The sequence below is a fragment of the Neltuma alba genome, unplaced genomic scaffold (assembly GCF_004799145.2).
Source record: "Neltuma alba isolate B1F8T4 unplaced genomic scaffold, ASM479914v2 tig00012920_pilon, whole genome shotgun sequence".
NCBI lineage: Eukaryota > Viridiplantae > Streptophyta > Magnoliopsida > Fabales > Fabaceae > Neltuma > Neltuma alba.
The window spans coordinates 225,392-250,156 of record NW_021637287.1 but is presented as its reverse complement, the minus strand read 5'-3'; the positions used below and the strand labels follow the sequence as shown (position 1 = coordinate 250,156).

The following is a 24,765-nucleotide window of genomic DNA, read 5'->3' as shown; positions in this document are numbered from 1 at the left end:
ATTAATAAATATGGGAAATGAGTCTTATATTTAGGACCAAAACTAACTCAAGAATTGGGTTCTATATATTAAGGACCGGAGGAGTAATATGTTTTGAAATAAAAAAATGTCGTACTTAATTATTTATATATATTTTCCCAAAATTATATATATTTGCGAAAACTCGGTAATTATGCACCTGGGAAAGAGGTGCTCATCGCTTGAAATAGATTGGTGATGATAATTTAATTTGGAGGGCTTTTTTTAACCGAGGACATCCTTGTTAATTGCACGGCAAATCCATGTGGGTGAGCATCGTGTTTTGCTTACAAACTGCCAAAACAAATGCAGGAATATATTCTTCGATTTTCTTATAAAACTAATAAAGAACTATATATGTGTGGATGCGATTTATTTGTATATAAATAAAAATGGAGGATGAACTGAATTAACTACATTATCCGAGTATGATAGGGCAGGCTATATACACTAGATTGAGTTGTGGGAAGTGGGAACTGCCCAAGAAAACTGAACTCAACAGTATATTATATAGTTGACCCGCCATTTCTCTCGATATCAAAATTCTCCCTTTACATATTTCCGTGTGACTTTTTCACCCCTTTGATCGTGAACGAGTCAAGAAAAGATGAAAACTCTCAACAGAAGATGAAGGTCAAAGTAACAACCCACGTTATGCCCGCATTTTTTAAGGTCAGATTTTGCGGGAAGTTACTATGCCATTAAATCATAGCTTAATTTGTACAACTTACACAACTCTCATCAATAACCATATCTCTTTTTTTTTTTTGTCTAATTAATTACAAATAATAAAACATAAATATGCCTAAACTACATCAATTTTTAGCACCTATTTCCCTTGAGCTGGATTAAGCACCTTCTCAAATCCTGTACCCGATCGAACTCACCCTCCTCAGCTTCATCAAAATCATGCGACGACTTAACAAAATTCTTCACAAACAAATCCCTAAAGAGATTAGGGATTTTCTTATCATCCTCCTCTGAACTGAGCTCCGCCGTGCCCTTCTGCACCTTCTTCCGACTCCGATGAGACCGTCTCTCTCCTCCTCCGTGACCACCGCCTCCGAACCCCAAAATATAATCCCCGCTGCTTATAACGACGAGAGCATTTTCCTAATCCATTATTTCTACTGTGTTCCCCCACCCCTTATTTAACAGAATTCCTATTCGCTTGTAAATGAATTTGATCCGTAATCAGTTTCACTTTTTACAACTTTCTACCTACCAAAGTCTTGTTTCTTGCTCTCTAATTGTTTCTCTGTTTTTTCCGCTTCGGGTACACGCACAAAGTGACAAAACCTGCTTTTAATTTACAATTTCGTCAAATTCTAACACAAACGTACAAGCATATCAAATTAATTGTGAATAGATAGGTGTCCAGTACTATTGATAATATTTATATCTAACATATTTGTACACTTAATCTATTCAGCTTATAACAATTGTTTTTTTGGGTGCGTGCATGAAGCAGCCAAGAATTCTTCAATTATTTATACCCGACAAGCCGTTCCGGCAGAGAGTCATATTTCCGCCGTCTCAGCGTATTTTATTCAGAAAAACAGTGATGATGAAATGGTTGATTTGTTTCAAAACAACAAAATGAAGCAGCAAAAACCACTTCCATCGCAATGATTATATATATTTATATTAATTTTGTTGTGATGTTACTAACATTAGATTTTGCCATAAGATTCCTGGTTCTAATAGTAGAATGGTGTGAATGTAGCGTATACACAACTGGGCAGAGGAATTAAAGAATTGGTAGTGCTCCTATCGTCGTACCATAATCAAATATTATTGTTTTACTCCTCCGGTCCTAATTATAAGACCCAATTGACTTATTTGAGGAGATTAAGGAAGTAAGTTAGGTTGGTTATTTATAATAAATAAGTGTTGTTATTCCTAAAATATCCTTGCTAATTAAGTATATTGGCTAAAACTATCATTATTAGAAGGATTATCTTGAAAAAAAATGCATAAATATAAGAGAGAAAATAGATTGGGTCTTATAATTAGGACTAAATAAAAAGTCAAATTGGATCTTATAATAAGGACCGGAGGAGTATTAAAGTGCAATTCTGGGTTGAGTTTGAGGGAGGAAAAGTACAAAATAGCCAAAATTTAACATGGTAGCTTGCGTGGATACGACAAAGCTGCTTAAATTAAAAGTCATATCTTCTCCACAATGCAATGTATCTGGCGCAGCCGGAACATGCATTTGTGTTTTGTGATTATGTGTAACCAAATCTTTAATCTTCTACTTTGTCACTTATGCACCTCCAAAAAGTTGACCCTTTTCATTGTTAAAAGCATATTAAAAATTAAATATGTCTTTCGTGCATTATTAGAACATAATTGTTCTTGTCTTAATTTTCTACCTCTATAAAAAAAAATTCCACTGCTTACTTTCAATTAATTTGGAGTGTAACCGTATAATATATGTTTCCTCCTATTGATAGGTGTAGGTTTGATCATAAATACCTATATAAGATATTGTTTACTCTGTCTCCCTTATTTAATATTTTTTACCCATATTATTTTAATTAAGTTCGCAGTTTTTTTTTAACTTTATTTTCTCTTACGTTTGACACCACCATAAAAAAAATGGGGTATTTTGAGAAAAGCAAAACAAAATTTTCACACAATAATGATAAATAATTAGCTTAACTAGTTTTTTGAATTTTCATGAATTAATGAAATAGGTCTTTGTAATTAGAATCAGAAGGAGTAATTATAAATTCTAATAATCCACAAATTTAACTCACAAACAGCATGACTCATTTTCCCGAGCCTTGTGTCTGATGTGCATATCCACACTGCGATCTATAAGCAGTAGTTGACGGAAGAAAGACAAAACTTGAGTACTTATTTATTCATTAAGCCAATTTATGACTTTTTTTTAACAATAAATCATTCAGTATTTTTGCTGAATAATTTGATGGTAGTTATTTTATTTATGTCAGTTATTTCCAAGAAACAACTCTTTCGTACCAAGTGATTGCTGAAAAATAATAAAATCTGCTTAGAGGATTGCGGAGGGCGGTAATATTAGCTCAGCTTCAAGTGATAAACTTGACTGTGTACTTTCTAGGAAAGTTAAAATGTTTAAAACTTTCTTAGTATTTATTTATTTCTCTTGATCTCAATACTTTTTTTGTCTTTAAATATAAGTTCTATTTCAAATTTCATTAGATAATAATATCTCCATTAAAGATAGCTAAGATTTAAAATAGTATAGAATTCAATGAAAAGTTAAATTAAAAAAAAATATTACATAACATATTGATTTTGCTTTATGCTTGGTAGAATATTACATAATATAGTGATTTTGCTTTATTCTTGGTCTGTCTGTTTTTTTCCCCATGAGAATCTCATAAATAAATGGGCATGAAGGAAATATGCTAGAGATTTTTTTCCCCCTTGTGGAGGTTTCAATCGAGGAGCAAATTGACATCCAAATGGATTCCTCGAGCATGGACCGTTCATATTAAATTTAAACGGCTTATATTAATGTTTGTATTTTAATTATTTTTTCACTCTAACAGTTATAAAATTTGAAATGAAAATAAAATGCTCAAAATTTAAATAAGATACCAGTGATTGCATCTTAAAGGAAAACATGCAGCGGTCATCCGAAGCATTAATCAAATTCACAAAATTCACATCCGAAAGCGATTAACTTTTTTTTTTTGGGCCAACCAAATACGATTAACATTCCCTGTTAAAAAATTAATAATTTCCAAATAATTTTTTTTTTTACCAAATTGCATTATTCATGAACGTGCGAATTATTTAATTTTCAGATGGCGCGCGGAACCCACGAGCCCCATTAATTAGGCCTACGGTGAACGAGGGATTTGTAATTTATTGTTTGTGAAAAAGCATACAGAACCTGAGGGCTAGGGACAGAGCGTGCCCCCTCATTAGGGGCATTCTTGTAATTTTGCGTTAGTTGAATCACCAGGCTGCTCCATAAAAGGGGAGACTGCTTCGGCTCTATTCACGTTAGCTTCCGCAACAGGAAACGACTTTAGCTGTCAATTGAGAAGTGTTTGAATAGAATTAAAATCATAGTTTTAAAAATAATTTTATAGTATATTATTTTCGGTTCTAATTATAAAAATTAGTTAACTAATTTGAGAAGATTAAGAAAATAAATTTGGTTAGTTATTTGTAATAAATATGTGTTGTTTTTTCTAAAATATCCTTACTAATTAAGTGTATTGGCCAGAACTATTATTGTTAGAATGACAACTTTTAAAAAAATACATAAATATAAGAGATAGAGTGATTAAGTTCTTATAATTAGAATCAAAATAAAAGTCAAACGAGTTCTTATATTAGAAACAAGAGATAGTATAAAATAAATTTGTAAAGGAGTTTATCTCTATTGATAAAAAAATATTTTGAAAAAACACTTTTCTTGATACTCAGATACCCTTTTACTCAGCTTAAACCCGTTTTTCACTTTTCCTTTTACAGAATTTTTAAAGTGAATGCATAAGATCAAGTTGATCATTAAATTGATAAAAATAATAAATTTTGATTGATTTATTTCATATAAATAAAACGAATTATTGTTAAATAAATATTTTTAACGTGGATACATGCTAACATTTTTTTTATACAAACCAAAACAAAACAAGCACAGTGAAGAATTTTTTAAAATATATACTCCTATGGTCTTTAACATATAATCTAATTAAAGAGTTAGCGTTAATCTTATGTATAAAAACTATTTTATATGTTCATTAATTTTTTTTCTAAACTATCCTTATTGATGTTCCTCTAATAATAATTAAATAGAAGAGGAAGAGAGAAAATTAAAGAATATGATTATGATGTTTTTGAAAAAAAATATACTCTTCCGATCTTTAATATAAGACATATTTAACTAATTTGATTATATTAAGGAAGTTAGGTAAGTTAGTTAATTATAAGAAATATGACATTTTTTCCTAAAACACCATAATCATCTTTCTTAATATCCTCCCTCCCTCTTCTACTTGATTATAGTTGAGGTAATATTAATAAGGACAATTTAGGAAAAATTGATAAATATGAGAAATAAGTCTTATATTTAGGACTAAAATCAACTCAATAATTATGTCATATATTAAGAACCAGAGGATTATCATATTAACTAATTTGACTAATATCTTGAATATAATCAAATTAAATAATTAAATTTTTTTTATTAAGAATAAGAGGAGTACTATCAAGTGCGCAGCCCTCTGGACTTTTGGCATTTGCATTATGGGCTTTGGAAAAATAACTACAGTCAAAAAGCAAGCTACGAATACAAGATGTTGAATTTGAAAATTTTACTTACATGCACGCAGGCACGCATTTATTTTTTGCGCTGCATGGACTCTTCTTTCTTCGTTTTCATTAATGTCTTGCTAAAGCATATCAAAATAAGCAATAACGTAATTAAATGATTACAAAAATTTAAAAATCAAAATTCAAAATAAGCCAAAATTGTGCGAATAGTCAACTACTAATTAATTATCTTTGTCAATTTGCTGTACTAACTAATTGTTTTGTGTGAAACCAAATTAAAATCGGGAGGTGAATTCACTATAGTTTGTAAATCAAAGCATGGGCGTTCAGATTCGATTATTAGATGTACTCATTCCCGGGCCCCACAGAGAGAGAGAGAGAGAGAGGGAGGGAGAGAGAGAGAGAGAGGACGTGTGCTGGGGGGGTGTTTTGAAACAGCGACTCCATACTGGGCCAAAACAACGGAGAGAAGAAACCGCATCCCCCAGAATTAGACTGCCCGTGACAGTCCCGTGTGTTCACGAGGATACAAATAGAAAGTCATAAATATAATATAATATTTAAGTAATTTTATTTTTATCTATTAAATATTAATCATTACTGACGAGGTCTTTTTTTAAAAAAAAATAAAAAAGGCAGAGTAAACCCTTTACATGTTAGTAGTTAATATAATTTGATATTTAGTACCGATGGAGTATAGTTGTTATCATCCGACCCCATCCTGATGCTTTATTATAACTTGGCCGGTAAATGCAGGTTTAGTTAAAAATCTTGGGGTTGGGACCCCCCCCCGGCCAAAAAAATCAGGGAAGACTAAGCAGGTAGTAATTAAAATTATAAAAACAACGAATCATACATCGAAGTAAATACAATCGAAGGGGGGTTGCAATGGGAAGGGAATTCAGAAGGGGGAGGCGATGAGAGAGCGCACATGGCGGAGCAGGTGGAATTGTGGAAATCATGTGGGGGCCGTGCAGGATGAGACACGTGTGGTTGAAGTCTGCCCCACGAACCTTGCATGGCCCCTCCTTGCACGACACGTGTACGAACGCACATGCTCATGCCAGTGTGCTTCACTCGGCTGCACGTGCCCCGCCAATAACTCCGCCACTCCCATTAATTTTTAATCAACGCCTTATCCATCGCCAAACGTCATCCGCCCTCTCCAAAACGCAACCCCGCAGCCTGCTCTCTCTCTCTCTCTCTGTGTGTTCTCACTCCATTTTTAAGCTCGTCTTCCATATATGTATGGCTGTGATGAAATTCGGCGGCTCTTATGGGAGTCCATGTTTAAATTCAACACATGCACTCCCCCCCCCCCTCCTCTTAAAGACGTGAATTTAATGGTCTTTGCCAAACAGTGACCTCCATGTGTTTTGTATAATAATACTCGTTCTGTTATTTTTATAAACAACAACTATTATTTTCCTCTTGTTTCTAAATATAAACAACATTTACATGTTGTTTTAAATTTTTGTAGCAAAATTTTTTATTTTGTCTCCATTAATTACTTATTTTAATACTCAATATATTTATTATTTTATTTTTTAAATTATTATCTCTCTCCATCACACATTCTTTCTTTTTCATAGTTCTCTTTATTATAATAATTTTCTTTCTTATACCCTCTCTCTAATAAATAAGGGTATTTTGAATTTTTTTTAATTTTTATCTATTTATTGTTTTTAATTAACTTTTTAATCTATATTGCTTATAAAAAGGGGACAAAGGGAGTACATATTAATGCACAGTCAGCTTTGGGTTGCATTTAATTTAATTCCATCCGAGTAGGTGATCATCACCGGCCACCTCTTTCTTTCATTCTCAGATAACAACTTCACGTAACATTCTTGCTTGAATGGCCTCTAGAAAACTAAATTGACGAAAGCTTATTATATTGTAAAAGTTCATGACTCTTAAAAAACATGTACTCTTGTACTGTGAACACACACAAACAAAGATCTCTTGAATGCGCGAGACGCAATGCGTGCGTGCGTGTATTTAAGTACACTCGAGTCACTGCTCCTCATACCAATTAACTATGTATAAAGCCGGCCATTAGTTCATCCTAAGCTCCTTAATTACCATTACTACCATTAATTCTTCAAGTTCAGTTAGTATAACACCGATGAATTCAATAATATATATTAATGACCTGGCAGTCTCATGTGGACAGGCGATAGAATATGTAATTAATGGACGCGTAGTGTGAATTCAAGTGGTGATTAAAGAATAATGACGTGATGGATTGTTTTACAGAGAGGGCTTATGATGCCGGGAAACGGATTGGGAGCTAGCTATATAACAACAGAAAGGGGGAGCTAGGAAGAAGTAGGGTTTGTTTTCATTGGATGCTAATGAAAGGGAGGGATCATTAATGGTCTCGCCAAAAAGCGAGCGTCCATTTCAATAGGCAATTTGACCAAATTATGCGAAAAGGCCGTGGTTGTTGGAGGGTTCGGTTTGACTGAGAATATCACAAAGAATAGGAGATCAAGGAAGAGAGGGAAAATATCGAAGCTTTCATTTCATTTAAGTAGGGATTCTTTTAAAAAGAGACAAGAAAAATGAAAAGCGCGTCTAAAGTTTGAAGACAGATATGACAGGTGGGAGAATAATGATGGAGAAGTGAGGGTTTCCATAGTTGTAGGAAAGGAACCCAACAAACTAAAGAGTAAGGCTCGGCTGTGCTCACAGGGGCGACACAATAGTTTATTTATAAAGGATGGGTGGTGGGTGCGTGGCGGCACACTTGGAAATGACTCCTTCATTGCTCATTTTGGTTTCGTTTTCTGTTTTCTTCCTTTAAAATTTCCTTCATTCTTTTTCTCCTAACCATAAAAGGGTTAAATAGGTTCCTTCGTTTAAAGGGGTTTTTTTATCACTATGGCAATGTACTAATAGTAATATTTTTGAATTAGTTTTGCAATAATGTTGCCAGATGCACCAACGTTCCCAGAGGGGGACGTAGGATTTACACGTAAAATTTTTTTTTTTTAAAAAAGTTTATCGCTTAAATACATATGAAGTATAATTTATAGTCATCCAAATAAATAACCAGGATCTAGCACAAAAATATGAAAGAAAGAAAGAGATGACCAGGAATGGATTCCCTGCTACCTGTCAGTGGTCATAGCATGCATTCTTTTGCCCTGAGTTTTTAGTGATAACTAGTGCTAAACAATAGTGAGAGAACATTTTTGAAATATTTAATTTATATGTAATAATTAAATAACTAAAAAAATATTTACAAAGTAAAAAAACGTTTAATGAATAAGAGATGTATTAAATGTAATTTAGCCAAAACTACACAAATTAGTGCTATAATTAAACCAAAAGTTTAATTTAATGCACAGGCAGGTTAAGAGCGGAGCAAATTCATGCCAGATGAATGAAACGGCGATCATGACAAGGGATTGAGGGAAAAAATGGAGGTGAACAACTCACGTTGGTGTTGCTAATGCTACTACGTAAACGTAACCGCGTGAAGCAATGATGGGAGGGAGTGGGTCAATGACATAGGAAAAATAAGAGGGCCTCGTTATTGGTTAAAATGCGGTCTAAAGTCTGAACGCTCCTGCGCCCATAATCATTTCCAATAGTTGGGGACGACTTTTTTCCAGTTTGAATCATAAATATACTTTCTTTCCATAAGTGACAAGACGGTAAAATTGCTGGTAAAAAAAAAAAAGACGGTAAAATTCTTTTAACTTCCTGAAAAATTGAGCTGTGTGTTTGTACTATTATTCCTCCTTTGTTTTTTTGCCAGAATCATTGTGCTATTATTCTTATTCCTTTCGTATACTGCATGTCAGTATGGTAAATTCAGGCTTCTAGCCACCTATATCATCCCATCCTAAGAATCCAGTAATAACAACAACAATAATAACAATCATAATATATATATAAATAAATAAATAATAGCTGAGAGTGCGCACTTTACTTTATTTCCACTTCATTTAAACATTTTAATTTTAATATTTTATTAAAAAAAAACTCTCAACTGAAGTATACAAAAATTTAAATAAAATTTGATATCGTTCAAATTTAATTCAATGGTTTAGATGAAGCAAGGGAGGTTGGGGGGGGGGTTCCTCAATAGAAGTGTAATTTCCACCAGAATACGTGCGTGTGTGTATTGTGTAATGTGTTTTTCAAAATTCTTAATTGAATGGCATTTTTTTTTATAGTTCGCTCACAAAATTATATATTTATTTATTATATTCTAATGAGAGACTTTGTAAGGTATAAAAAATAAAAATGCACCTTAATCTTTAACCGAGATAGCATTATTGCTTGGAGCGCATAATAAGATTTTGTTGGAACCAACTGTGGAAGCATATACCAATAAGAAGCGAGCCTTTTGAGCTTAACGAAAAGAGGCGCTAAGAAAGTACAGAGGCTATGCCCCACTTTTAAGTTCAAACCCTGATTCTGAATAATTGCCCGCTTTCTGTTATTTTTCATCTTCATTCATGTTTAGTCTTTTCGATCGCTCCTGTGTGGGGTTGATTCATGAACTGGGTGGAACCAGAGATCAACATGTCACGAACTGAAAGCCCACAATGCTATTGAGGCCCAATTAAAGCCCAAAGTTGCAGCCACTGCTTGGGCCGAATCAAACCAAACTAAATAAACCCACAAAGATAAGATTGCGTTCGTGTCTTTTTATTTTTTTATGTTTGACTAGTATATGTATTTTTTTATTGGAAGTAATTATATTCAAAGCCTGTCAAATATTAAACATGAATATATCTCTTAGTTGAAATTCGAACTTTAGTTTATTACGTTGTAAGAAACTAATTTATTATGCTAAACTCAATCCTATTGATTCTCGTATCTTTTTAATGAGAGTGGGAAAGAAGCCTAATGACACACACTGTACTCCCAATTTCAACCTGCTTGGCCCAAAACTGCCCTACCAAAACGGTCTGTGAGTGAGAAACTTGTGAATACGGTTTGGCACTCCTTTATTATTTTTTTTTTCCGGCGCACATCAGTATCCTTACGGGTACGTTGTGGTCGATTTGAAAATATCGCAAAAATTATATAACATTGGCTGAAAAGAAATTTTTTAAAGATAGTTTTCATGTAATAAATTCTATTTCTGAGAAAGTATTAAGCTTGTATAAATTAATAGAAAAAGTTAATAAAATCAATTAAAACCAGTTCAATGAACTTTTTTTTTTTGTGCCAGCAGTTCATTTCACATAATTGAGTCAATTTAACATGGCAAAGAGGGAGAGTTGAAAATTTTTCCTATTAAAAATTTTATTAATAAAAAACTTGACAAATTTGTTTACATAAAAATTATTGATTCTCAATAAATTTTGTGCAATATTCAAAATTAAATTTTTCTGCCAATAAAATTTTTAACGGGCAATTTATCTCTAATTTGTGGGGGAAAAAAGGTTAATATAAATTTTGATCCTTTAATTTTGCTCTAATTTTGATTTTAATCTATCAAATTTCTTTTCATTTAAAATATTGGTCCCTATAACTTAATAAAAACTTGAATTATTTTATCCTTAAAAGACCAAAACCTATAGTTTGAAACCTGAAAGACCAAAACTAAAATGAGGATAAAATTGATGGATCCAAGATTATATTAACCTAAAAAAAAAAAAACCCAAATCTGATCATTCCCATCCACAAGTCGTGACTTGTAGACTTGTAGTTGTAGCCCTGGTGATCGGGAATTGCCGTCCCACAACGTGAAAGGCCTGTTCGTAGGGATATTCTCGTTACGAGGCTGGAAACAAGAGAAAAGGCCGCTCTGCTCTAAAATATTTATATATGCTAATACTAGTATCCTCTAATTAAGCCGCCTATAATAATAATAATAATTAATAAACTAAAGTAGAGATAAGCATAGATGTTGCAAGAAGTGTGGGAGCCTGCATGAGGCACTTGTACTGTTTGTCACCCTCAGAATTATCAAAAACTTGTGGCTATTAATATTCCACGGCGCTGGGGGACAAATAAATGAACACAAATTTGAGATTATATATTAATTAATCAGAGGGGAGGCGGTGGTGTTAAGTGGAAATTGCATGAGAAGATTAGATTGTCACGTGACTAAGTGACCATCACTTTCAGCCGCACCTGCTTCATTTTCAATTCCCTTTCGATCAGTTTATAAGGCAAAATCTTCACTAGGCTGTAGTGCTGTCCCTAATAACATAATCAACGTATTTGTCACGTATGTTCCAGCCTCATCTCTCAAAACAATTGCAAGTTCTTTTAAAAAATAATATTAATGTGCGTGGTGGGTGTTTAGCCCATACACAATCGTTAATTATGATCGCATTTTTTAGTTCAAATATGCATCGTTGCTGTTATTTGTAGTTAGTAGTGAATTGTTGGATTAAATCTGAGTGTTCCCGTTTGATATCTTTAAAAATATAAATTAATGTGTTCATAAACTTTGATCCTCATTTTTTTTTTTGGTTCACCTTGATCTTGATGATCTAAAACTATAATAAATAAGCAGTGGCGAGAAAGTAACTCCGAAGAAATATTAAAGACTGATTGAAGGAGAAATTAAATAAAGCAGGTACATTATCCAAAATTCACAAATTCAAATGAAACTTCATTCTTGGATTCATGAACCGGGGGAGAGGAGAGTTGATGTCCAGACCCAAATCTTGCTGAAGTGTTAATACATGGATGGCACGCATGAATAATAAACTGAATCTTCAACTCCAAAAATGGAATTCGTTAACATCTATAACATAATCAAATACTCTTATGATCTTAAATATAAGATTCTTATACTAGTGTCTATAAAGGTCTTATATTTAGGATTAGAGGAGTATATGGTACAATTATGACTTGTCTAGACAATTTTTTTTCCAGCTCTCCCTCTACCTCGTTCTTTACGTGTGAGAACCCAGTTGGGCACAGTATATATCCGCACCATTCTCAAATCGTTTTCTGTCATTTCTTTTGTGTTTTTGCTACGCATAGCTATATATTATTTTACTGTAGACAATCCTATTTGAGATAATACTAGGCATCAAATATGAGTATCTCTCTCAATAAGTATTTAAATTTTAATTTGTCAAATTGTAAGAGGTTAATCCTTTCTGTTAGATTTAACTCTGTAGGCTTTTTTTTGTGATTTTTGTTGTCACGCGTAACTGTGCCTTTTCTAATTTAGATTCTCATCCATATACTAACTCTGTTTATAATCTTGTTATCACGATAACACCATTTGTCTTTTTATATTAAAAAAAAACTGTTACACCCCAATAATGAGAATCACTGTGGAAGAGATTTCACCATCTCGGGTTTGACTGAGAAAGCCATCATCGTGTTTCTGTTGTGTGGGACTGTGACCTTTCATAATCAATAATAAGCACATGGGCCAATTTATTATAAGGACAAGTTGTGTCGATTCACGGCATTGTATTCAGGCCAGAAAGAAAACAAGTTCACGGCGTTATAGCCATGACATACTCGCAGAATGTTCACTTTCTTCAAAAAATAATTTTTTCCCTCCTGAAAATAAAAAAAATTCAAGTGCACACAATAATTAAAAATAATTAAAAAATAGATGTAAAGCAGCAAATGATATCTAATATAATCTTGCAGAAAGGAACTGCCGCAAATGTGGATGAGTTCAGGAACGAGGAGTGGTGAGAATAGTAGGGAGGTCCACATCACACCGAAAAGGAACCCAAAGGTCGGTTCGGTCCGCAAGGGTAGGACGACGATAGAGGGCCCACCCACCAATCCACCATTCTCACTCCGTAGATTGGTCGGTGATTTGGATCATCCCAATCACATCAGACCGTCCACGTGGCACCTGGGGAGCGAACCGGAGGCCCTCCTATTGTCCCGACAGGCCGCACAGCCAGGCTGCAATTTTTGAAATAATCTTCCCTCGTTCGTGGTCCTCGTCCCTCCATGAACTGTTAAATAATCTCTATATAAAACGGCCAGAGCCAGAAGTTGAATCGCAAGGTTTATCATAGCTATCAGCAGAGTAAAGAGCACTCTCTGTAATCTAAACAATGGCGATTTCTAGGATTGCTATCGGCAATACATCGGAGCTGGGCCAAGCCGATGCTCTTAAGGCTGCCTTGGCTGAGTTCATTTCAGTGCTCATCTTTGTGTTCGCCGGGGAAGGCTCCGGCATGGCTTTCAGTGAGCCCCTTCAATCTCCTGTCTACTTGCTTCTCAGTATCCTTTATCATATCCGTCTTTAACTGAATAAGATGTATGGTTTTGCAGACAAGCTGACGGACAATGGATCGACGACGCCGGCGGGGCTTGTGTCAGCTTCGTTGGCTCATGCCTTTGCATTGTTTGTGGCGGTTTCAGTTGGCGCCAACATTTCAGGAGGTCACGTGAATCCCGCTGTTACGTTCGGCGCCTTCATCGGGGGTCACATCTCTCTCTTTAGAAGCATTCTGTACTGGATCGCCCAATTGCTCGGCTCTGTTGTTGCTTGCTTACTCCTTAAATTTTCCACCGGTGGACTGGTAAATATTATTCCTCGCTCTGCTGTTTTACTCAGCTCACTCAGATAAGATATAGTTATGACCCTTAACTCGTAACGCAATCCCACCAGATGATTAAATGAATCTTGGGACATGTCTTCTTCTTCTCGTTCCAAATCACGTGGAAAGTTGAGATCTGTGTTTGTGTGTTGGGTGGCAGGAAACATCCGCTTTCTCATTATCCGCGGGAGTGGGTGCATGGAACGCGGTGGTGTTTGAGATAGTGATGACCTTCGGTCTGGTGTACACGGTGTATGCGACGGCCTTAGACCCAAAGAAGGGTAATGTTGGGATAATTGCTCCGATCGCGATTGGTTTCATCGTCGGAGCTAACATCTTGGCGGGTGGGGCCTTTGACGGAGCGTCCATGAACCCAGCGGTCTCTTTCGGACCAGCCGTCGTGAGCTGGACGTGGGCCAACCACTGGGTTTACTGGCTAGGTCCCTTCCTGGGTGCAGCTATTGCCGCCATTGTCTATGAGATGTTATTCATGAGCCAAACTCATCAACAGCTCCCCACCACGGATTATTAAGGGCACCAAAACGCCCCTCTACCCGACCCTGTTTATGTTGAAAGTGGGGTTGCTTTCTTTATTTGGCTTCTGTTGTTTAAGGCGCTACCTCTTGTTTGCAATTTTTGTGTGATTCCCTTCGTCTTTGTCATTTGTATTGTTCACTAAGATTATGCTATTTTTTATGCCTATCTTCAATTTTTAGCATCTCATGTCATGATTATATATGCATAAAAGAAAAAACCAAGCTTCAACCCTGCTTGAATTATAACGCGCGCGTGCGCACTTATTTCAGGAACTCCTACATCAATAACTTTGGAAACAAGAGAAGATGAAGGTACCCATCTGCGAGCGAAGCTCATATCAGATTACGAAGGAAATAATGTACAAGACTAACCCATGCAATTTACACAGTATTTTGTTACTACTCTGATCTTTAATACAAGAACTATTTAATTTTGATTAAATTAAAAAAATTAGTTAAGTTAAATAATAATTATAAATATAATATATATTTTCTAAAATATCCTCAGTTAAAACTTCTTTAAAAAACTTTTATTTCAAAAAACTTTAGACTCTGGTTAGCTTGCCTCCGACCTTCCAGTCCAATGTCGATGAAAATCTGCTCAGTCCAACTTCTTTAATTTCTTTTTGGCGGTTAGCGAGAGAGGGGGTAACTTATTTGATGTTGTGCTTCTGTTTCATTGTTCGTTTTTAATTTCCCTGTTTACCACAAAAAAGAATTAATTTTTTTTTCTTCTGGGAGGAATTTTTTCTACTTGATTGGGTAAAATATAAATAGAAGATTATGTTTTTCTAGCCACAAAGAAAATAGATAATATGATTAATATTTTATTATGCTATTCTTCGGAGATAAAAAATCCAATCACCTTGAATGGGTATTTGCATGAAAATATTCATTTAAAAAAATGTTTTAAATTATTTTATTAAAACTATAAAGCGGTAGAATTGATGTATCTGTGGAATTAATAAGTAATCAGTACTCATTCACTTTATAAAATATATATAGGTGTATTATTAATGAGTAATAGGTATTATTGTGGTACTTCATTATTTAATAGGGATAATTTAGAAAATTAGTAAATATGAAAAATAAATCTTATATTTAGAACTAAGATCAAACTTCTAATTAGATCTTATATTAAGGACCAGAAGAGTTCTAAACACCGCATATATCACAGGCAGTAATTTTATGAATAGTAACTGCGATGGTAATCCGAAATCCTGAATAACACGTGACTATGCCATTAGTTTGCGTTAAAATCCAGTCCAATGATCACTTAACAAGTGCCACATTCTGAGACACTCAGCTTTCAAACAAAACGCTTCATCGAGACGCAGAGCTCATATCACCCAAGAAAAAGCGCACAAGCTCAATAACTCGTGAGGTTGTCAACAAATTATAAAACCAAGAGCTCTGCTCTTCATGTTCTTTTCTTCTCATGGTTTTTTCGGAGTTTTGCTTTCCTTTGCTTGAACAAATGCAGATAAAGCTTCAACCAGAGGAATGGATAAATTGCAATTACAACCTGATTCATTGAGTTTAACCAAAAAAAATAAAAGAATGAGAAATTAACAAAATTCACTTATGCAGATAACTTGGGAAGATTAAATAGAAATTAAAAAAGGAAAGGAGTCAGTGTCACAGCACAATTTTATAGGATCTGAAGGTCAACTGGAACCCAGCTGGTTCATGCGCGCCTCAATTATGCAAACTTCCTAGCCCGGTAGTAAACAAGGCCATATGGTATAGAGTAAGGACCAGGTTCCATGTGCTATGTTGTAGCAATTTCTAAGCTTTTTCTTGTTTTGTTATTTCTAATTTCAGGTCTATTCCATAAAATACAACAAATATCCAACCTGTAATAAACCTACAGATACAAGAGCTATGCTCACACCTAATCACTATCATAGCTGCCAGAGCAATGGTATGTTGGGTTGAAATAGGAAATTATCAGCCTCTACGCAGTTAAGTGAATTTGGTGAACAGAATTACAAACTAGATGAGCAACTTTACCCTGAGGAAATCATAATAACTGAATGGGAGACCTGAAAAGGCATCTGCATAGAGGTTCCTCTTCTCAATAATAGGAAGTGCTTGATACATTAGCCACACTGCATCGTAGATTGATCAGTTGTACTAGTTTATACAAAACATGCTGAATGATGTCAATGGAAAATAAAGGAATGAATGAGTAGCAATGCCAATATGAATTGCAAATTCATAGGGAAACAAAAGATAAAAGCATGGAAAGGTAGATAAGGACTCACTTTCACCAGGACCAATCCCTAAGGGATACAGCACAATAAAGCCAGTATACCTAATTCGTAAAATAAAGAATCAAGCTCACATTTGGAAAGTGTAATTTTAGTGAACACAACAGAGAATTTCAACCTAGTGCTATTCTTATGTTATCCACAAAATTACAGAAAACAAGGAGCAAGAAGGAAGAAAAGGACCTGAGATAGGTGATCCAAGGAGGACAACTTCCGATGCAGTTGAAAGCATAATGTGAATATCTAATTACCTGCACTGTGAGAAAGTCCCATCAATGTTTCTTAAGACATCAAATATTACGAGATCAAAGAAAGCGCTCAAGTTTTATGAGAAAGCGGAACTCTAAACGGTTAAAAATTTGTCAAGTGTTAGCTTTTATACAGAACCATTTTTAACTGGACATCAAATTTTTAAAACGCTAATGTTGATGATCACAGTGACATCTCTGATGGCGGTCATAAGGAAGTATTGCTTTTCCTCGTCACTGATTAAAATATCGTTATGAATGCTTCCATTTCCTTGATATATTGTGTCACAGTGATGTCTCTGACATGTTTCGAGTGTTTTAGCAAGTCATTACTATTTCACGTAGCAAGGTTTCTACGCTTTGAGAAGGGAGTAGATGCTATTACATGAGATTAACTGCATTGTGAATTCTATCTGAAAGCAACTTACCTCACTTATGCTCCATGCAAGGAGAGTGATAAAGACTGACGGTGACCCCTGAACCTAAAAATAACATACAGCATGGTTACACGTATTAAATAAGCATGAATGAAGCTATATTGCTTGAACCATGTCATAACACAACAATTCAAAAACAATACAAAAACCTCATGAACTTTATCAACAACGGCCAACAGAAAGTGGACCCGTCCTCCCCATTGCATTAGAGTGAGTAGTACTCCGCTTGGCACAATGCCTATAATTTTAAAGCATGTTGTCTTATAATTCCCTTTAAATTATAATGAATATTCTTCTGATTAGAAGCCATTCATTAACAGCAAACCTACCAATGGCTCCGTGTATGACTTCCAATACTGCAGTGCATTGCAGCAAACCTTCAACAAGAAAGTAAAGCAGACCGATCACATCTTTTAAGCCTGAAATCTGCTTAGATGTAGAGAAATTCCATACAAAGGGAAATTCAAGACAACTCTCAAAATTTTACTCCTCCACCCTTGATTCTTAAGGTTGAAATAGTGTCTTGTGACACATTAAATGCATGATTTGCAAGAGAATAAAGAGGCGGAAAAACAAAGTGGTCTCCATGGTGAGGGTGTGTTTACAAATAAGAGATGAAAATAAGTGAAAACGGAGCGGCCTCCATTTGCACCCATCCTTTACAAATTCTGCTCGATTTTTATGGAAATCAAACAAGAGAAGCAAATACATTTTTCACGTTCTCTACCTAGCACGGATAAATGAAAACTCAGACGTTTAGCTTATTACGCATGCAAGGAGACGGTGGGAGTCGTGAGGCAAGACCGTAAGAGGGAAAAATTTTCATCATGGACCTGTAGTACTTATTTCAATAACTAAATCCAAACAATTTGTTTCTAAAATAATTCAAGAACTGACTGCAACTCCCCTAAACGTCACTTCAACAATCAAATTCCCTTTTCAATTTCAACTGTGCAATTTATTTGTTGAAGCTTGTGAGAGAGCTGAAGGGCAAAGTGAAAGAAGACACATACTTATTAGCTTGCCGGAAGAAGCATAGGTTCCAGCGACAGAGCGCGTGGACAGAAGATTGATCAAAATTGCAAGGAGGGAAAAGGTCCTGCAGGAAAATAGAGAACATAGTAAGTGAATCAGAAGTGTGCAAGAGAAATAATCACGGAAGAGAGAGATCATATACCATCCAATAGCCTGAAGAGAGTTGTAAGCGAGCAGATAGAGAGTGGAAAGACGAGGCATTCTGGTTTGTGGATGTTGCTAGTTGCAACCGATCATAAAAGCGCGCCTCTTGTTCGTTATGGGCAACAGAGGTAAGTGGGTAACCGGGTCTTACGACCCGATATGTTTTCGTCTGATTGGGTTGGGTTTTAGCTGTATGCAAAAGAGCGTTGTGTACCCATTCAGATAAGACTGGCAGCCTAGCCCAAAACCTTTTTATTTCACCTTTGTGGGGCTTGATGTTTAGAGTCTAGATTAATTTTGTCAAAAAAAAATGAAACTCTTGTAAATGATCTCTCTCTTTTTTTTTAATGAATCACATGGTTTTTTAGAATTTTTAAATTAAACGATCCTTCTTTTGAACTATTAGATTTTTAAAAAAAAAATGAAAAAGATGTATTTTATAATTTTTTCCCAACCGAACATCACTTATAATTATTCGTGTTTTAATCAAAATATTCATAGATTTTTTTCATACGATAAAAAAAAAAAAATCTGACAGAATTCTCCATGTTGCAGAGTCGGTTAAGCAACTGGTGGCTTCATTGCTCCCGCGCGCACACAATTTTTTTCCAATTTAATTTCCGATATGAAGTTGGTGATCGACGATAGAGAAATTTGTTGATGCTTATAGGCCAGTTAAATAATTGGAGAGATAAACAATTTCTCTCACATTTTTTTGACACAATTTCTCTCATATTTAGTCGCGTATAAATAGTTAAAGTTTTCGTCAGATTGTGGATCCATTAGGGAAGAGTGAACAAATTTGAATTGACATTTACTGATCATATCCATTTTCTTAATATTTAGTAATGCCCGACGAAGGAAAACAAATTGCTTTTCGCACTATAAGTTCACCGATTGTTAAAAAAAAAAAAAAGAACACAAACAGATGCTTGACCGAAGAGGATGCCTGATATTTTACATTGAAAACATACAGTGTTGAGGAGATTTCATCATTTTGGCGGAAAGTAAAGGCACTGTGGGATGTTTAATTTACAGCTGTGTCACACTTGCATGGGAGAATAATACACTAAAAGCTTAAAGAGACCATATACCCTAATTAACACTCTCTATATATGCTGGTTAGACTTGCTCAGGACCCACACATGATGATACGCGTAATATAACATACATATGAACATATGAACAAATCACTGACTAAAAAGAATTGGATTCAGCGTGTTAAAGAAATGGCATCCCTTGTTCGTAATAGGGAAAAAATGGGTTCAAAATCTTACTTTCCTCTTCGTCCATAACCCATAGCGAATCCGAAGTAGAGTACTCCCATGAAGGAGTACAAGAGAAGTTGCAGCCGTCTTCACTCTTATTCTCTTCTGACACTGCAATATCTTTCCAAATATCATCCATAGAGTACCCTTCTTCTTCACGGGCTCGGTCTTCGCCTGTGATCTGTATCTCTGTGGAAGATATCACGTTATTAGTAGGATCTCCTGTATCATAAGAGCTTCCTTCTCCGGTACTGCTCTTGGAGGATGCTGATGATGACGAAGGCGATGAGGCGGCCGCCGCTGCTCGCTTTTTCTCCTGAGCCATCTTCCTCATGTGAGTCCTCCAGTAATTCTTAATCTCATTATCCGTGCGTCCTGGTAATTTGCGAGCAATTCTTGACCATCTGCCAGAGATTATATATCAGTAATTCGAGTGATAGGGAAGAGATATATAGAAAGGGCATGAAGAGAGAAGAAGAAAAAGATGTAGGTGAGGATAGCTTTGTGCATATATATATGTATATTGTCAAACCTATTTCCCCACTTAGAGTGAAGCTCCAGGACGAGACGCTCTTCTTGGGGTGTCATCTTGCCCCGTTTGAGACCAGGATGAAGGTAATTAACCCAACGTAACCTGCAACTCTTACCAGTTCTATGCAAACCTACAACAAAATGAGGTGGTTAAAGGCTGCTTTATCTTTGCCATGATGCAGCAGGCCCTAATAACCATTTTTTCCTATTTATTTTTGTGATCTCCCGCCACCTTCCAAACCTGAAACCTTCGCAATAAAATCCCATCTTCGTTCTCCAAACAAGCCCACAAAGGACACCAGTTTTATGTCCTCCTGTTCCGTCCATGGACCTTTTCGCATTTCTTGTTGAACCATTTTTTTTCTTCTCCAATATTCTCTCCTTGGGATGGAACCCTACTTTTGCACTTTTAATTTGCCACTCGAAACGATGCTTTGCGTACAAGCACTGGACCAATATTTATATCTGTTCTCCCACAAAACTTTGTCATTATTTTAATAAGCAAGTCTGCATATCCACGGTTCATGTGGTTGTGGTGCACGCCTGCTCATTCTGTCATTATCATGAGGAATTTATCTCTGTCAATTTATATTATATGTTACTCGTCATTAATTGTTTAGTGGCCCGACCACTTGATCCACCAAAGTTAAGATATAGCGTCAGTATTTAATTAGATGAGCAGACAGATTTTCTCGCTAATCAGTGATCTCTACGACTATATATAGGAGATAGACTTATTAGGTAACTAAACTCCAGGTCCCCCAACGCTTCGTTTCCCAAGAAAAAAAAAAATCTTCGCCAAAACTGTCCAAGAAAATTTTGCTTCTTTTGTTATATAATTCAGAATATGTACTAGAACGGATGAAAAATACATTAATGGACAAGGGAGGCGAATAATAAGATGACGAGTAAGTGGATCTTCTTTCCATTTTGCAAAATTTCGAATAAATTATTGTGTTTTTGGCATTCCCAGACTCATAGGCCAGGATGGAGGGTAAAGGTGAAAGGGAACAAAACTTTTTTAAAAGTGGAGGATAAGAAGAAGTCATTAGGATTTATTTTAAGAATATATGTTGTTCCTCTTGTATAATGAAAATAGAGATGGAGACAGAGACATTGTTCATTTAAAGCTGATTGACATTCGTATACCATATGCTAAAGCTATCAGAATTTAGAATAATGCTGGGGGCGGCAGAGCGGGATAATCAGGTAAATTTTTCCTTGTTCCTTTAATTGGTTGAACATAACCAGCGAATCCGCAACACTTGAACAGTGCTGAAAATCAGACGTTCAATAATAATGTTCCAAGTTTCCAGTTTCTGGAGACAAAACCAAATCAAGCTCGTCTCTATTTGGCATTTTTTCCACGTTTCTCTCAAAAGCAAATCATCAAAGGGGGTTGATCTACTGTTCAAAGATGAGCTATGGCCAGGTCATTTTGGAATATTTTTGTTTTAGTGTGACCTCAATATACTTCCCAACTTGATGCAACGTTCATCAATCCGCCCATGCTATATATCTTTATCTGTCACGTTAGATCTCACAAAGTCACAAGGCATAATATCAATGTATAACTGGAAATGAAGGTAGTGCATGGAATGATCATCTTAATCTGAAATATCCAAATTAATTTTAAATGGTCCATGTTTGATTCAAATTTTTTATGCTTTGAACATTTTTTTTTAATTTTAATAGATACAGAATTTAAGATAAAGAAAACTTTATAATTGTCACTTCTTGAAAAATAAATTTATCGTTAAAAAACTACAGATAAAAAATTTTAATGAGGACTATCCAAATTAGATTTTATTATAATAACAATCATTATGGTGAGCACTGATTTAACAGGTGATTAATGATTAATATGAGGCTGCCCATGGCGCACTTAGTTCTCTAGATAGATAAAAAACGCATAGGTCGCATCCGGGGAAGTAATTATACTGCGAGAGGCACCCATTGGGTTGAAATGATAAAGAAATAAATAAAGAAAAGGGAGTGTTTGGTGTGAATAGTTGAGAGGTCCAGATGAAATTGAGGTAAGCATAATTTGCAGAGTGGAATAATATTGCGTCATTAGCCTCTGTCTATACAAACAGCACTTACAGGTTGTGATAGGGATTCCTGTATGTGACTTTTGATGAGCCTCCTCTGCTTTTGTTTGTGGGCATTGTGATGCGATCTAGTGGGCAAAACAATTAAAAAGGGGAGAGGGAGAGGCCCCCTAATGAAGTGGATGGCACCATTCATCAACCATTTTGTGGGCAGATCACTTAATTTTATCATATCTCGGCATTTCTCCATTAAGTATTTAAGATTATATGAAAAGTAATGGAAGGCGGTCCCACACATATATGCATTTTATTCTAAATTAAAATTGAATAGTGATAACGTACATGGAAATTTATGATCCCATCATATCTGCCATCTCTTTTTTAAAAAAAAAATTAAAAGGATAGACACTAGTAAAGCATTAGAGCTGATAATACAAGCTGAAGAAACTCACATCAAAATGAATTAGTATTTTTTTACCTTAACCTATCACACAGATTGGACCGCAAACTCAATCCATATTACTACCTCTAGACACTAATGACTTGAGACGGAATGAAACCCATAACCTTCTACTTATAAGAGAGTGACAATATCATTAGACTACAAAGGTATTTCACATATCAGTCAACTCTTATTTTATCTTTCACAAATCCCCTCTCCTTCTTTGCAGTTCTCCTAATATATTTCAGAACATGTAGGATCCTAATATGCACAGTGTAGCATTCTTTCAATAAGATCAATGTTTTTGTGCTGAGAAAACAATGAGATATATTTTCATATCTCTATCTAGTATCGCATTTGTTACAAGTTACAGCCAGAGCCTAGCTATATTTTAAGAGCGTCTAATTAAGCAGGGGGCCTTTTAAGAGCTACATCCCTTTATTTCGTGCTTGCTAGATTCAATAATATGTGTAGTTAAAAACCGAACTGGATCTCAGTGTTAATCAACGTCATCAACCTCGTCACACTGCACTTGAACAGGCTGGCGTTCTTAATTGTTACTTGTTATAAAGTTGTTATTACTTTGCAGAACTGTTATTCTTTAGTACAAGGGCCATGCTCTATCATTATTTTCCCCATGTTCTTATTATCGTTTTTTTGTGAAAATAGATTAACTGAGAGAGAGAAATTGAAGAAATATGCAAAGAAGAACCAAAGGAAAAACACGAGACAAAATTGAGGGTAAAGTTATGCTGCGTATTTCTTTAATATACGAGAGGGTTGTATCGATATCCGACAAAACTGAGGAACCTTAATGAATAAAAAATCAATCTACAATAATTACAATAACCAAATAATTAATGTAACGATGAAGTCAATCTAAATAAAATAGCAAACTACACTGTACATAGAAGAATGCCAAATCAGCGCTCCTGGCCAGACAATCACATATCAAATTACTGCATGGATTTAGCCTCTTTCCTACCGCATGTTGGATTTAGTGATAACTAAAATTATTAAATAGGTTCTTTTTCTATTTTCTTGAAACTCAGATGATCTTGGATTAGGCTATTCATTTAGCTCCCCTAATTATTTGATTTTATTTTTTTAAGACATCAAGACTATATTGCTCTATTCCCTCGATTCCTGAAGCAACCTCTCTTTAAAAAAAAAATACGCACACACAAACACAGAACGAATTCCACTGAGGGATGAAAGGATATGCCACTTTCTCAAAGCAAAAAGAAAATGCAATTAATTTGAGATAAGACGGAAAGCAGGCATATATATGTATTGCTTCTCTCAGTGGATAGCCCACGCAACGTATCATGTCCATATATAAATTAATTTGAAGCGGTCCCTTAATTAATCACCAAATAGATCCCCAAAAATCAAAGAAAACCATCATTTGACATGAATTAAGAAGCTTAATTAATATGATTGTCATAGTATGTACACCAGCTCGAATATGATATGAGACCCTCTAGCTATATGCCCCTTTTTACGCCCTGTACTTTATTTTGGGTTTAGATCATACACGAACCGGTGTCTGCTTCTGCAACTGCATGCTCGAATAAGTAAAAAGAGATTCTTTATATTCTACAAAGGTGTTAGTGAAGAATATCCGTCCAGTATAAACCCCCGGCCCCCAGCCACCAATACAACAAATTGGGGTTGAATATATAATATATATGCGATTGCGCTGTGTCGACAAAAATTATCTTGCCAGATTTCGATATGAGTTTCTCTCTCACACATTAGGCCGCGTGCGAAGTGTGCCTACAGAATAAAATCTCGATTGTGTAAGTTGTGTTGGTGGCACTACCTCGTAGTCTTGTACGGGGAGAAGATTCTGCAAAACCTTCATTTTTGAATTAGAACGGCAAGGGACATGGACTCATTTTTGAAGACGAATCTATGTAGGATTTAAGAACGCTAATTTTGTAACGAACCCAACTCCAACCGCTTTCTTCTACTCCTCCGGTCCTTAAT

General features: G+C 35.2%; 4 protein-coding genes across 4 annotated transcripts in view; 2 read left to right on the top strand and 2 right to left on the bottom strand.

The window, feature by feature from the left end:
- Nucleotides 1–10,974: 10,974 nt before the first annotated feature.
- Nucleotides 10,975–24,765, top strand: part of LOC114732598 (protein UPSTREAM OF FLC) — a 21,345-nt gene continuing 7,554 nt past the window's right edge. Inside the window, exons 1-2 of the mRNA XM_028919899.1 lie at nucleotides 10,975–10,980; nucleotides 18,274–18,276. The gene's annotated coding sequence lies outside the window, so the exon portion shown is untranslated. The remainder of the gene's footprint in view (nucleotides 10,981–18,273; nucleotides 18,277–24,765) is intronic.
- On the top strand, nucleotides 13,253–14,542 carry LOC114732603 (probable aquaporin TIP1-2). The gene is made up of 3 exons (XM_028919913.1): nucleotides 13,253–13,452; nucleotides 13,540–13,790; nucleotides 13,969–14,542. The coding sequence occupies exons 1-3, from the start codon at nucleotides 13,320–13,322 to the stop codon at nucleotides 14,338–14,340; spliced, it is 756 nt and encodes a 251-aa protein (XP_028775746.1). The 5' UTR covers nucleotides 13,253–13,319; the 3' UTR covers nucleotides 14,341–14,542.
- The window catches only part of LOC114732607 (very-long-chain (3R)-3-hydroxyacyl-CoA dehydratase 2), a 22,437-nt gene continuing 13,187 nt past the window's right edge, over nucleotides 15,516–24,765 (bottom strand). The window contains exons 2-12 of the mRNA XM_028919916.1: nucleotides 23,301–23,304; nucleotides 22,423–22,428; nucleotides 20,608–20,617; nucleotides 18,480–18,552; nucleotides 18,316–18,401; nucleotides 17,632–17,679; nucleotides 17,452–17,540; nucleotides 17,294–17,347; nucleotides 16,801–16,868; nucleotides 16,358–16,661; nucleotides 15,516–15,869 (exon numbers count right to left, since the gene is read on the bottom strand). Coding sequence (XP_028775749.1) covers nucleotides 16,481–16,661; nucleotides 16,801–16,868; nucleotides 17,294–17,347; nucleotides 17,452–17,540; nucleotides 17,632–17,679; nucleotides 18,316–18,401; nucleotides 18,480–18,538 — 585 coding nt within the window. The 5' untranslated portion in view covers nucleotides 18,539–18,552; nucleotides 20,608–20,617; nucleotides 22,423–22,428; nucleotides 23,301–23,304 and the 3' untranslated portion in view covers nucleotides 15,516–15,869; nucleotides 16,358–16,480. The remainder of the gene's footprint in view (nucleotides 15,870–16,357; nucleotides 16,662–16,800; nucleotides 16,869–17,293; nucleotides 17,348–17,451; nucleotides 17,541–17,631; nucleotides 17,680–18,315; nucleotides 18,402–18,479; nucleotides 18,553–20,607; nucleotides 20,618–22,422; nucleotides 22,429–23,300; nucleotides 23,305–24,765) is intronic.
- LOC114732606 (transcription factor MYB59) lies at nucleotides 19,411–20,720 on the bottom strand. Its single transcript, XM_028919915.1, has 3 exons — nucleotides 20,522–20,720; nucleotides 20,282–20,411; nucleotides 19,411–20,153 (listed from the first exon to the last, which is right to left on the bottom strand). The coding sequence occupies exons 1-3, from the start codon at nucleotides 20,634–20,636 to the stop codon at nucleotides 19,703–19,705; spliced, it is 696 nt and encodes a 231-aa protein (XP_028775748.1). The 5' UTR covers nucleotides 20,637–20,720; the 3' UTR covers nucleotides 19,411–19,702.

Coding starts and splice junctions, on each gene's coding strand:
- LOC114732603 (XM_028919913.1), top strand. CDS start 13,320: ATGGCGATTTCTAGGATTGCTATCGGCAATACATCGGAGCTGGGCCAA. Junction 13,453..13,539: donor AGGCTCCGGCATGGCTTTCA/GTGAGCCCCTTC, acceptor ATGGTTTTGCAG/ACAAGCTGACGGACAATGGA. Junction 13,791..13,968: donor AATTTTCCACCGGTGGACTG/GTAAATATTATT, acceptor GTTGGGTGGCAG/GAAACATCCGCTTTCTCATT.
- LOC114732606 (XM_028919915.1), bottom strand. CDS start 20,636: ATGGTTCAACAAGAAATGCGAAAAGGTCCATGGACGGAACAGGAGGAC. Junction 20,412..20,521: donor TTTTATTGCGAAGGTTTCAG/GTTTGGAAGGTG, acceptor ATTTTGTTGTAG/GTTTGCATAGAACTGGTAAG. Junction 20,154..20,281: donor CACTCTAAGTGGGGAAATAG/GTTTGACAATAT, acceptor AATCTCTGGCAG/ATGGTCAAGAATTGCTCGCA.